The following is a 13917-nucleotide window of genomic DNA, read 5'->3' as shown; positions in this document are numbered from 1 at the left end:
CACCCTATAGTAATCTTTACTCCCCTCTCCAAAGTGCTTGAAAAATGCATATATCAGCAGCTCCTAGCCTTTCTACCTTACCGTTTACATTTTCCTACCCAACATGGATTTCAACCCCACCCACCACCGAAACTGACTTACTACATTTCCTAGGTACCGTTAATCAAAGTTAGAACTCAGATAATTATGTCTCCACTGTTTTCCTAAACTTGTCAAAGGTCATCCACACTGTCTCACATCAACTGCTTCTCTAATGACTGACTGTTATAGACCTCACAACTCCATCAATTAACTGGTTTACAACCTACCTAAATAATCGCACCCAGTCCTTAAAATGGAATGGTTCCCACTCCGCATTCCTTCCAATCACTACAGGAGTCCCCCAACGCTCCATACTTGGGCCAGTACTCTTCAATATCTTCATTAATGACATGCACAAGGAATCAAAATTCACCATCATAATATAATATCCTGATGACTCATCTTTAGTATGCTCAGCTCAAAACTTCACACCTTAGAAACCACCACAGTAGAAGCTTTCGCCTCTATAGAAAACTGGATAAATTTAAATCTCAATTGATCTTAAACCCCAATAAAATCAAACTAGTCTTATTCCTTCCTAAAACATAAATCAAAACAACACTGACCTTAATATTGTCTTCTCAAACAACACAAAAATTGAAGACATCTCCAAGACAAAAATACTAGGAATTATCACTGATAACAAGGTAAAACTTGATCTGCGCATTGACACTGTGGTCAAAAAGACATGCTGCAAACCAGACTGTCTTTACAGATCAAAGCACCTGCCAAATAATCATAGTAAAAAAAAATAGCTGCCACCTCTCTTCCTCCCTTTTCCTTTCTACCCTCCTATATGGCTCAACAATATTCACAAATCTCAACTCTTTCATGAAACACAAACTAGAAAGCTCCTACAACAAAACTGGCAAATTTACCTGTAGCTTCCCAAATCACTCCTATCACTGCATGGCACTCACTACCCTCAAGTGGCTTGAACCCCAACACATCACCCTTTCCCAGCTACTCACAAAACACAAAATAGTTTACCATCCACTTAAAACACCCATGTTGTCGAATCTCATCCAATGACATGTGCCAGATAGTACCCTAAGATCCTCAGAAGTTAAACTAACATTTGCTCAGAAATTTAATAATTATTATGGTGGCTCAAAATTCCCCATTGCCATCTTCAAGGCATGAAACAAACTTTCAAACCACATCAGGCTTTTAAATAACCTGAAGCAATCCAAATCTTAACTAAAATATCACCTGGCAACTAATAAACCATGCAGCTGTACCACACCTACAGTTTGAAGTATGCAATCCTCTCATTGTCCACTGTGGATACCATACAAATGTATTAATATAGTATGTTTGATTCAACTCACAATATTTTGTAAGCTGATTTGCAAATAATATTTGTTGACTGATTGCTTTAAAACACTTTGGAAATAATGTTTGTTGACTGCTTTTCTTTTCAATTGTCAAAAAATATTTTTCTATCCTTGTATTGGTGCTTTTGCCCCTGGGCCTCTAATGAAAAGGGGCATCATCATTCTGTTCAGCACAAACAATGTCCATTCACACTATCAAATCAATAATAATAACCTAAGTACCCATGAAGTGGTAAGGGGCCTGGGATCACAGGTTGACTGTGACCTTAACTTCAACTACAGTATGTCTACCATTGTAAGGAAAGCTTTCTACATAGGCTCATAGCTCACTTGATTAGTAAAGGTATCTCCTCAAGAGCAAAAGAAATTATAACCCCCCCTATATTTGGCACTTATCCAGCCCATAATTGAGTATAACACCCCATTCAGTCTGTACTGTACTAATTGTCTACAGCAATTAGAGAGACCTCAAGGGTTTCTAACAAAGAAAATCAAGGGCCTCCAGCATGTGCCTTACATGGACTGACTAAAATCCCTGTCACTATACTCCGTATCATATAGACTTCTTAGGGGAGACATATGCCTGGCCTACAGAGCAACCCAAGACCCAAACCTAATGAACTTACTGCATATCTGTAAATCAAATGGGTCTAGAGCTACCTGTTCCAGGGACTTAAATATGGCTTATGATGTAAATAGAATATGCTGGAATGACAATTTTATTTCCCAGTGACTGCCACGTCTTTGGAACAGGCTACCAATTCATGTGAAGCAGAGCACCCCTATGACACTGTTCAAAAGGAACCTGGATGAGTGGATAGGGCACCATCAATTCTTGCCAGGGATAGTGCCCACACCCCTCCTGGACATGGGCAGTCATCACTAAATACAATCTTGGATATTGACTAGTACCTTTACTGTATTACTTTGGGTTGAAACTGCTAGGCTTAAAATGAACTCCGTCTCCGTGTCAATAGCATAGTAATCTGCTATGATCCTATAATCCTGTGATCCTATTTCAGTTCTCAAATGGACTTTCCTGGTAAACAAAAGCAAATAAATAAATTAATCAGTTAAACCAAGGACCCATCTACCTCAGTAGGTGGTACTTCAGGTATATGTAAACGATCACATGGCATTGATCAAAAAGGGTACAGTAAGTTCTCCACTGTTCTGGTAAAAGTTTCCTTAGTCAGTATGAATACCACATCAGGTCTCCCCCCCAAAAAAGACTGCTGGCTGACATAAGCAACAAAAGCTTAATAAATAAATAAATAAAATTATATGCAAACTTCTGCTTCGGATGGTCACAGATTAAAAAATGTCTGATCCAGTTCTATTTGAAAGTCTGTACTTGAAAGGCACAACTGGAAGAATATACACCTGAATGGAGATCCTAATACTTAAGAAATAATCAGTAACTTACATTATACGACACCTTCTGAGATTTTGTAATTATTTTTTTTTTTTTGCTTCAAGAATACATCAGACATTAGCTTCCGTCAACAATAAACTTGATGCATATATAGAAAGTAAAAAATATCAGCAAGGGGTTGTGGCAGTCAAGCATCATGAAGGCCAACAGGTCATAAGTTTGACAATCTGACATCTAATAGAAGAACCTAAATTTTATATTTGTAAGATCTAAATAAAGTAATTAAAGAAGAGCATACTTGTATACAGTTGAAGAAGTTTATGGACAAAATGCAAACCTGTGATTTTGGCAGGTAAAGCTAGATGAAAAAAATCTTTACAATCCATACTGTTAATACACCATTAGGAATGCACTGATTTCTTAGACTCCCTTTTCATATTTAATCAGAACAAGGCAACTTCCTATGAACTGTTGCAAAATAAAATGAAAACTTGGAAAGTATTATCTATTACTGTGGGGTCAGAGACAAAAAAAAACATGATAATAGGCTGGTGCATCTGCTAAATTGATTGGCTGTCTAGTTTCTAGTTAAACAAAACTAAATGTAAAATAAGTATAGCAAGTCTGAAGTACAGTGATAATGTTTTATTCTCAGAGAGACAATAAAGCCTGATACAGAAAATATTAGAGAACTTATATAAATTCCAAAGCCAGAAGACAACTGCACATTACATTGCTTTCTAGGAATCGCGTTGTAAGATGTTACCTAATGTGTTTGAGATAATTATGTCTGTAAGAAAAGCTGTTAGATAAAGATTTAGCCTAGGAATGTGACTATTTACAAGAAAATAGTTTTAAAATACATACGAAACTTGTTACAGAAACACTAGTGTTAAAATATGCTGTGGATAAGACAGTTGTGTTGCAACTATATACCACTCAGAATGGTACAGGAGCAGTGATCCTACAAGAAATTAGGCCATCTACTTATGGGTCAGGAGCATTTACAGACACTCAAAAGAGAATGCTAAGACAAAAGGAGCTATTAAAAAAAGTATGTAGATGTTAGAATGTCCATGAATATTTACACAATAAAATGTTCAGGTGGATACAGACTGCAAAACCTTGAAAATGTATCCAGAACATCTTTGTACAAGACACATCTAAGATTACTTAGTATGTTGATTAATCTAAAGATATAGTTTTATATATGATGTCACTCACCGGTTTATATGGGAATACTGGACTAATTGCCCTGTTGTGCTATTTTAAGCCTAAGCCAATAACCCATGGTCAGAATCAAACTCTGCGCTTTGTGTCTTTGAGGTGAAGACCTTAATCTTTATGCCAAACCTACCTGCAGATTATATCACCTCAGATGGGACTTACAATCTGTGGCCGAGGAGGCCAGTGCTTTATCCATTAGGCTATTGGGCCCTGACGGTAGGATCTGAAGATGAAATAAAAAACAAACAGGGAATTACAAATTGAAGATAAGTTGAGTAGAGCATATTTACTGTACACGCATGAATAACTGTTGGAAAAACCTAAGATTATCTTGGTAATTCTGCAGTTACCAATAGTGGAAGAAAAAGTAAAAGAATTTCAGTGATGAATGGATGATTTAGAAATTGCATAACTGAAAGAAGTTATAACAAGAGGTTGAGAGGATAGTCTAAGTAAAAATCCCAGGCAAGGAAACATATTCCGTCTTATTTTTAGAAGGACTTTGTGTCAAAGGGTAAATGTTTAAAGGGGCAAAATAATAGTTCTGATTTAACCAGAAAGGCAGACACCTGGGAGAATGCATGAATCACACCTGGGAAAAATAAAGTACAAAACAGCAAGGGATATAATGTATTGGTCTGGAATTAAGCTGGACAGATATTAGGAGCTATCCAGTTTTTATTTTTCACTATAACAACAACCCAGAGGATAAAATGACCAGTATACCTGGTTCCAATATGTCCTTGGGGTCAAGTAGGTACCGAATAGTTCTTATCTATGGGAAGCTATGTATCTCATGTGTAGGCTATTACTGCACTAGTATTACAGATACCCTGAAAAATTCCAGCTAACAGGCACAAGTGCAAGTTTTGTTGAAATCTACTGAGTTTGGGGATACTTAATATTGTCATAGCTGGCAATGGCTCACAATATGAACGTGAGGAATCCAGAAGATTTATGAGTAAGTGGGGATTAGGCTAATAACATCTAGTCTACAGATATATAATGTCTACTCCATGCTATTTGTAATCGAATGAAGAAGTGAAATGATTTATCCAAACAGTGAAAAATCTTAGAGATCGTATGAGAAAGAGTTGTAGGAACAGTAATGAGGGCTTTCATCTTGCAATAATGGACATACAAAAAATATTTCATTGTAAGAACCCAAGTTGCCACCTACCTAAATGAAGTATTACAACAGCAATTGTGAGTCCTGCTATTACAAAAATCAAGTCTGATTAAAAATTCCATTAAATTTAAAAACTCACTGTATTACCATTAAGCATTTTTCCCGGGAGGCTTCACCTTACAATATACCCCTGCACTTCTGCTGACATATTCTAACTATGTGATCACTGTTCCTTGCAGTAAGGGGAATGCTCTGATGTACGACAACTTTGAGATCAGTATATGTATATATTTAATTGTCACACTTTTAGTGTTGCTGTTCTGGGGATCACAGTTATAGACTTGGAACTTTCAGCAAGAGCCACAATCTCTCATCAGCCCAGCTCTTAATTTGTAGAAGGCTGGCATGCAAATTATTTACATCAGCTATATTACTGATGCCTGAAAATGCATGCAAAGTAAAGGAAATGCCGGAATGAACACAGATGAACCTAAAATCTACTGCCTGAATGATAAAAAGACATTTTGAGGTCACGTCAGAATAGAATAGCAATGAAAATAATGTATCCTGATGGTAAAGTAGTATGTGGTAAAATAGCCGAAACAAAGTCCCAAGTTATTCATTAAAAAGACAGAAAGCTATATAGGAGAAACCATTGTCATTTTAAAAGACAAATACATTGAAGTTCATGGCAGAAGAAAAGTAGAAATGTCACAACCAGTACTGCTGCAAGAAAATGCAGACTTTCCAAATAGTGAGGGGCAAGATTTGCAAAGAGAAGCTTTTCAAATCGTGGTCCTATTTAAAGTTGTACTGCAGTAAGAACTGTCTGAAAATTAAGGTAGATGTCCAGAAAAAATATGTCAAGTATGTGAATAATTGAAATAATGAAGTGAATTTAAATTAGATTCTGAGGAAAATAACATCAAAGCAGATTGACAACATGAAGTCCTGAGGTTATTTAAATCCATGGAGGCCAACTAAGAATTGTCGGTGTCACAGAAAAAGATAGAAAAATTAAGAAACATATGTCACCAACAATTAGTATATATTAGACTGAAAAAATAAGTGATCAGTAAAAATAAAAAGGAATACTTAAAACAAAAATAAGGACAAGTAAATACAAATCGACAATGACTACCATAAAGGAAAATAAAATGAACTTATAAGGATTGCAGGGAAGGAAAAATAAACATGTTTATGTTGAGTTTGCCTTTGAAGAAGCAGTGTTATACTCCTGCATCCAAAGCAGGGAGCTATATATAAACAGTGGAGATAGCACAATGTGAAGGATTCATTAAGCTAGTACAGTAAGGTACAAGGATGACTAAAATATCAGGCATTTTACTTGATAAGGATAAAGGGCGTTGAGGCCAGAAAGAAATAGCCTCAGTGGATTACACTAAAGGAAGGTTGGGGAAACACCATGAGCAATTTAATTTGCATTGTATTATATTCCTCGGGGCTTGTATTTTTGAGTAATGAATGCCTGTAGGAAAACATTGGCACTTTCATTAATGTAACTACAGAATAGCAGAGAAACAATATACAGATGCATTTTTGATGTAATATTTTTAATAGTATTCTGTGGAAATAGGTGCATGAAGTCATGTAAATTACTACTATGTTTAACTGAAGACCAGCTTAGAGCAGAACTGACCAGAGTAAAAAAAAAAAAACAAGCAAACAAAAAACTTACAGACACTTGAGTGGAAAAAAACAGATGCAATTATAGAAGCAGATTTTTTTTTTTATTTAGACTTTTTGATCAGGTTAGTCCCATTTGACTAATAGCCTTGTGACGGCCCACCATTGGATCATTAATCAAGGATCTTCAATCCTCACCACTGGCACCAGTGGGGGATGTACACTGGGAGGATAACACGTACACACACAGTATTTCCAGATGCAGCTTGCTGCATCAAGTGCAATTCCCCTTAAGAGTGCACAGAGACCACAGTCAGTCCAGGGCTGATTTCTCCCTCTTTCTCCAAATCTACAATAAGACTACCCAATGGCACAGCTATAGAGTTGAAATCTCAGCTGAGTGACCAAGCTAAGAACTCCAGCACCCTTTCTATCCAACCAGTGCCTAGTGACCCTGCCCAATTAGCTGACACACACACTCTTTGAGATTTGATTTGCACACACACACACACACACACACACACACACACACACACACACACACACACACACACACACACACACACACACACACACACACACACACACACACACGCACACACACACGCACACACACACACGCATACACACACACCTGGGAAAGGCTGGCACAGGTTTACTAGCTATGTCCCCTTTTGCCCAGACTATAAGGTAGTTACCACTGCCACCAGTCACTCATTATCAGTTACTTTAGGGCCCTTAACAAAAGGTGTCCAACCTTACTGTATAATATTAATATTAATACAACTACAAATGGTAGTTTGACCAACAGCAAGGCTTTTAGGAGTGGCCCACACAGTGTCACCAAATAAATATGCAAGTACTCTCAAAACTTAAATATCTCTACACAGATCAGCCATAATATTTGTTTGTGTCTTTTGGCTTTTCCCGGTTAGGGGTCGCCACAGCGGAACTCCGGTCCGCTAATGATTGTTAGTGGATTTTTACATACCGGGTTACCAGCCCTGATGCACAACCTTCAATGAAGGCACGCCCCATTCACGTATGCCTCCACCCAGAAAATGTTCTAGCTGAGAATCAAACAGGACAACGTCTTGCTATGAGGCGACAACGCTACCGCAGCACCACCACAGCAGTGCCACAATGAAAGGTTTAAATATATTTAATAACAAATAAATGAACAAGACAATACTAAATATATATTCACAGTGAAATCAGAGTTCAAAACCACGGGAAATATTTAAAATAACATTGCAGTACAGGCTCACACAAATAAAGAAAGCATCTAAACTAATCTTCAGTATATTCCTGACTGTATCTAAGACAGTTACTATATGCTAGCAACTTACTTAATTAGAGCAAGGCAGATGTGGTAAATAGTCCTTGTTGTCAGGTCCAAGACAAAATGCAGCATACTCTGTCTCACTAAGAGATTTCTCAGAATAATATCTAAAATATTACTGCTGGGATAGCTTGCAGAATGACATAATTTCTGGTCATCTGACTTCTAGTTCCCAGGCAAATCCCCATTGCTAGCAGCTGGCAATATTTAGCATTTACCTGTAGAAATACATAGACAAGGGCTTTTGTTCAGATCTTTGGCAGGTGCTGGAAGTCATAAAAAAATTGCATTCCTTCATGCTTCCAAAGTAGCAATTAGTTTACCCCAAAGACAATACAGAAAGCTTCCTAGTACAGACTGTGTATCTCTGGCTGCGTTGAAGTATCCTTATGGCCAAGCCTGTAAAGTAATTTAGCTTAAGATGTTTTTCAAAAGTTTGCTGGACTGAGGTTAACCCTCAAGTTTCCTCTGTTAAAACAGATACATTTAAACAGTTACAATAGTGCATATACATTTCTGTTCTCTTCCAGTAGGGCACACTGTGGATACATTTTAAACAAAGGCACTATACAAATACCTTTTCAACATAAGCATCTGTACAAATACGTTTGATATTCACATGACATATAGTTCTAATACATTTGTAACACAAGCATCTTATATAAATTAGTTTGATATTCACAAATGACATATAATTATTTACAAAATGCCAGCTAGCTGTGCTGGCAGTACCTCCTTGTGTCACAAGCCTCTTTACAGGGGAGACCCAGGGTCAAACTGACGAGGGAAAATTTTTTATAAACTTACAAAATGCCCATGGATGGAAGTAAAATAACACCGAATAAGCAGTTGAAGACAATTCAGATATAAACATGCAGTTACAACAGCCAAAAAGCCAACTAATATTTAGTGGTGATTGCGTAAATGCCCACAAAGTCATTAAACACTCAATTACAGCTGCCTGAAATGCTTTGGTAACATCTTGATAACAGCCAGCAAAGAGCAATCCAAATAACATGCATTCAATGTGTAAAAAAAATAGTTAAAAAATACAGACATCCTTCATCCTTGGCAAGGTATACTGTGAACCTTCCCAGTTTCCAAATTATTTCCAGATTTTCTTGCAAAGGCAGAGACAACAAGCTGATCAAAGTTCATACTGAGACCGACCATATGGACTCCTGCTCTGCCAAAAAACACTGTGGTATCCTTAAAGTAAAAAAAAAATCTACAAAGTCTTTCCACATCAGCAGAAATAAAAGTTTAGGATGTCACCAAACAAAATGAAAGAGAATGAAATGCCAGCACTGTAAAACCGTGAAACCATAACTGAAATGTCTTGCATTCGCCTGTATTCATAAGCATCCAAATGAGTTTTGTAGTTCTACAGATATAATACTAAAGTAACTTAATTTAAATAATATTAACAAATTCATAGAAAGTCCAAATCTAAATCATAACTCTCAATTGTCCAGATTTTTGCCTCATATTTTTGATCTGCTCTTCATAAAATTTGTGGTTTTCTGGCAAATCACTGAAGATTGAAGTCACAAAATAATGGCAACCATTTGAGCTTCAGACTTCTTACCCTTCAGAAAATGCATGTTAATACAAATCCTGTTATTCTAGCAACTTTCTAAAATTATAAGAGCAATATTTAAAACCTGTCCCTATTTTTGGCCCTGTGGCCACGATTATTTTAAGTTTTGTTCAAATTGCTTGAGCTAAGAGGTTGAGAGGTATTTTCTACATGCATAACAGGTAATTTAAATAAGCATAAACAATCATAAAAAGTCAAAATCTAAGTAAATAGCAGATGGCATTCCAGGCAAGTCACCAGTACATCAGTCTGCTTTGAAATAGCATCCACCCATTACTGTCCTGCCCACTATTGTTAAAAACAGTCAGGTATGTCTCAGCACTAATCTGATAATCAAAGCTGGAGAGATTTTATAACATCTTGAAAGCCAGGAGAGTCAAAAATGATACCCATCAATTTCCAATTAATAAAAGTAGATAAAGCAAAGCCAATCAAGGGAGGCTGGTATAATGGTTAAGGTGCTTGCCTTACAAGCACAAGGTGCAGTGTTTGATCTCAAATGGGGTAATTGGCTAGGCTTAAAATGGTGCAGTTAGCCTAGTACTAATCTACGAACTTATAAAGTTTACCTAAAGATTTCAAAATTATGCAGCTCCAATATTTAATATCTAAGTGGAGGGAAATAGTCACAGGCCCAGCACTAGCCCTGAAGCAAGAATCCAAAAACTGCAAATGAAGATTGCAGATACATGCTACCTTTATTATTCTTCTGGTGTGCTTTACTGACAACTTTGCTTGATTCATTAGATCTTTAACATGCCAATCTAAGAGAACAAAGGATGGTACCCAGACAGATTGAAAGAAATCCTCAACATCAGCAGTAGGGACAACCAGACAGATGTAATGATACTGAAGTAATGGTATAAGACAACTATTCAAGGAATACCGAGATAAAATATACCAAGCAGAAGCATCCAACTTACAACAATACAGCTGCAGACCTAGTGTCAAAGCAATCCTAGGAAAGCGGTTTTCAACCAATGGCACTGCAATAAGTTACCAAACTTGAAAACTGAAACAAATAGTAAAAGAATGCACTAGGGCTACAAAATCTGAAGAATTATATTAGCAGAGAAACAGAGATGATGCATGCCGACCCCCCCATCTCCATCTTGGAATATCAAATTATATAACAACAATAATACACTGTAGGATATGTACTATACTCGGTAAAATCACACCCAGAACCTTGATCTCATTAAGCCCTTGTTCTTCTACCCAGTAACCACAGCCATATTAGTCCAATACTTCAAACACACTGTCTTATCATACTTTTATATTTATTAAAATAAAAACATTGCATTGTTGTTAAAATCATTATTAAACTGAATCATGCAAGACCTTCTCTCAATGACGTGATCTAGAGTAAACAAAGGTCATTTTAAATGTCCTGTCACAATACAAAATGGTAGCCAAGAAAGTAAAATGGTCACAAAATGTAATCAATTATAATAAAATAAACAGTTTCATTTTCTCAATATATTTGCTGAGTAAATAAGTGTACTGCGATTTTGATAATTGTCACTGGCTCATTACTTACTTGCTTACTTAATAGTTTGTGTAGCTTATCTTTCATCAAGTAACAGCAGATATGCAAGTGAGCGTGGACCTGTTTAAGAAAGTAGCACAAACAAGCCATTTAGCAACAACTTAAAACAAAACATTGTGTTATGTTTTACAAATCCTATTCCTGTTGTAGACACATAGATCTGAAGAAAGTGTGCATTCTTTTAAACTGCATTTTACTTGATTGTTTTACTTCTAGACCAAGCTGGTGGTTTTGTGCCTTCCCTTATGCGCTGCTCATCTTTCTTTATGATGAAGTTAGAAGATATATTCTACGGCACCACCCAGGAGGTAAGGAAAGCTATTTAAGTACCTTTTAGTAGATTTATGCTCATAGGAAGTATCAATATTCACCAGAGCTTGGAATAAGATTTGCCCTAGAAACATCACTGAACCTCTCTGAAAAGCAAACATTTTTTCTAACATGCTATACTTAGCAACATGATGTGATGAATCGTTATAATAACTAAGTTGTTTACTCAACTACACAAATCAGTATGTAGAAAAATGGAACCACTATGCAGCCCTGACTAAGGTGAGCATAGGAACCACATTGCTGAACATAAACCCTCAAAATACTAAAAGGGCAAAATCTCAGACCATAAGCAGTTTTGCAAGAGAGGCAGTACACCCACCTGTATCTCCTAAACATCCACATACCAAATCCATAGATGCACAAAAATAAAGAAGGAGGATATCTACTAAATAAATACACAAATAAACAAAAATAAATTAATAAAATTGTCAGTGCAAAGGAATCACTAATGCTGCTCACTTAGACACTATACACTGGTGATGATTTGCTATGCAGAACAGTCACTGAAGTTGTTTTCCTCAGTGTGCTTGTGATACTCTAGAAATGCACTCTTGACCAACTGTAAATATATCAAGAAAAAGCATCTCTGTTCTATCAACTCTGTTATTCAAAGCCTACTATTGACAGTTTACACTGTCACTATATAGTGTCTGTATTCCATTACAAAAAAAACATAGTCAAAAACCTTTCCAAAGCAAACTTCAAACTACTTGCATCCAAAGTGGAAAGCTTCACTATTCCCTTGCAGAAGGATAATGATATCCAGGATGTGGAATCCTACACCAAGGCACTCTATATGCATCTTCAGGATTGCATGGACCGTGCTATCCCAAATAAAACCAAGACTCCTTCCTCAAGCAAGAAGAAACCAGTCTGGTGGACCCCGGCCATAAACAAACTTTACAATAAAAGGAGGAGACTTATACAAAAAAAGGCCAAATCTCAAGTAGAAACATCATCCCTGATCAGCATTAGTAAGAAATTGAGGGCCCTCATCAAGTCAACTAAAGCTAATTTTGAAAAGAAAGTTGCCAAGGATGCCAAGGATAACCATAAGGCCTTCTATGGCTACATCAAAAACCTAAATGGCAATGCTCAGGTCTGTTCTGAGCTAGTACAAAATGGAACAAAATACACTGACCCTTCTGACATTGCCAACATCTTGGCTGACAGGTTCAGTGCAAATTCCCCCCCCCCCCCTCACTACCTACAGGGCTTATTACCATTCCAGGGGAATGTGTAAGGCTAATTATTACTGATACGTTGGTTAACAAGGCTCTATCTAAAGCTAAAAATACTGCCTCCATGGGACCAGATGGTGTCCCAGGCTGTGTCATACGTGAGCTCCAAAAGGAATTAACCTCGCATCTTAATACCCTGTTCAGTCTCAGCCTCTCCACAGGATATGTGCCCAGAGAATGGCACACGGCAACGGTGTTCCCGCTACACAAGGGTGGGGCCACAACTGACCCTGGGAACTACCGACCAATAAGCCTGACCAGTCTGATCTGTAAGGCTATGGAGCGAATCATTATGGAACTCATAAATGGAGAGATTGGGAACCTCCAGTCGCTGGACCCCACACAGTTCACTTTGTCAAGGGCAGATCATGCCTCCCAAACCTGGTGGATTTCTTTGAGACAGTTACTCAGGCTATAGATAAGGGAAAGGAGGTACACATGGCTTACCTTGACCTTGCTAAAGCATTTGACATCATTCCCCATTTGGGTATTATTGATAAGCTCACCAGCCTGGGCATAAACCCTTACATCACAAGATGGATCGCAAACTGGCTCTCAGACAGATCCCATAAAGTAAAAGTAGTGGGATCTATGTCCGAATCCAGACCAGTAATGAGTGGTGTGTCTCAGGGCTCTGTCCTGGGGCCCCTCCTGTTTGGCATATACTTCTCAGAAGTACAGGCAAGCACGGAAGGGCTGTGACTGACTAAGTTTGCGGACGACTGCAAACTGTGTGCTATAATAGAGTCTCCGGACGACATGGAGATCCTCCAGAAGGGCCTAAATGAGACTGATGCATGGTGTCAAAGTCATGGTCTCAAGCTAAATGCAAAAAAATGCGTAGTAATCCCCTTTTTTAAAAACAGAGTACCCGCAAACTACAACATAGGAGGTAATCCCCCTGAAATCTGAAGAAGAAATAAGGGATCTAGGGACCCAAGTAGATAGCCAGCTTTCCTTTGATAACCATGTTGCCAAAGTGGTTAGAAAATCCTTCTATGTGACCCATCTGATCATGAAAGGGTTCACATCAAGATCTAAGGATGTAATGGTGCC

The 13917-nt window shown here is 37.5% G+C and overlaps 1 protein-coding gene across 1 annotated transcript in view; it reads left to right on the top strand.

The window, feature by feature from the left end:
- Positions 1–13917, top strand: part of LOC122803366 (sodium/potassium-transporting ATPase subunit alpha-1-like) — a 577066-nt gene that overhangs the window by 527321 nt on the left and 35828 nt on the right. Inside the window, exon 22 of the mRNA XM_044072943.1 lies at positions 11504–11595. Coding sequence (XP_043928878.1) covers positions 11504–11595 — 92 coding nt within the window. The remainder of the gene's footprint in view (positions 1–11503; positions 11596–13917) is intronic.

This window comes from Protopterus annectens, chromosome 5.part1 (assembly GCF_019279795.1).
Source record: "Protopterus annectens isolate FY-2018-M chromosome 5.part1, PAN1.0, whole genome shotgun sequence".
Taxonomy (NCBI): domain Eukaryota; kingdom Metazoa; phylum Chordata; order Ceratodontiformes; family Protopteridae; genus Protopterus; species Protopterus annectens.
This window is presented reverse-complemented; position numbering and strand designations above follow the sequence as displayed.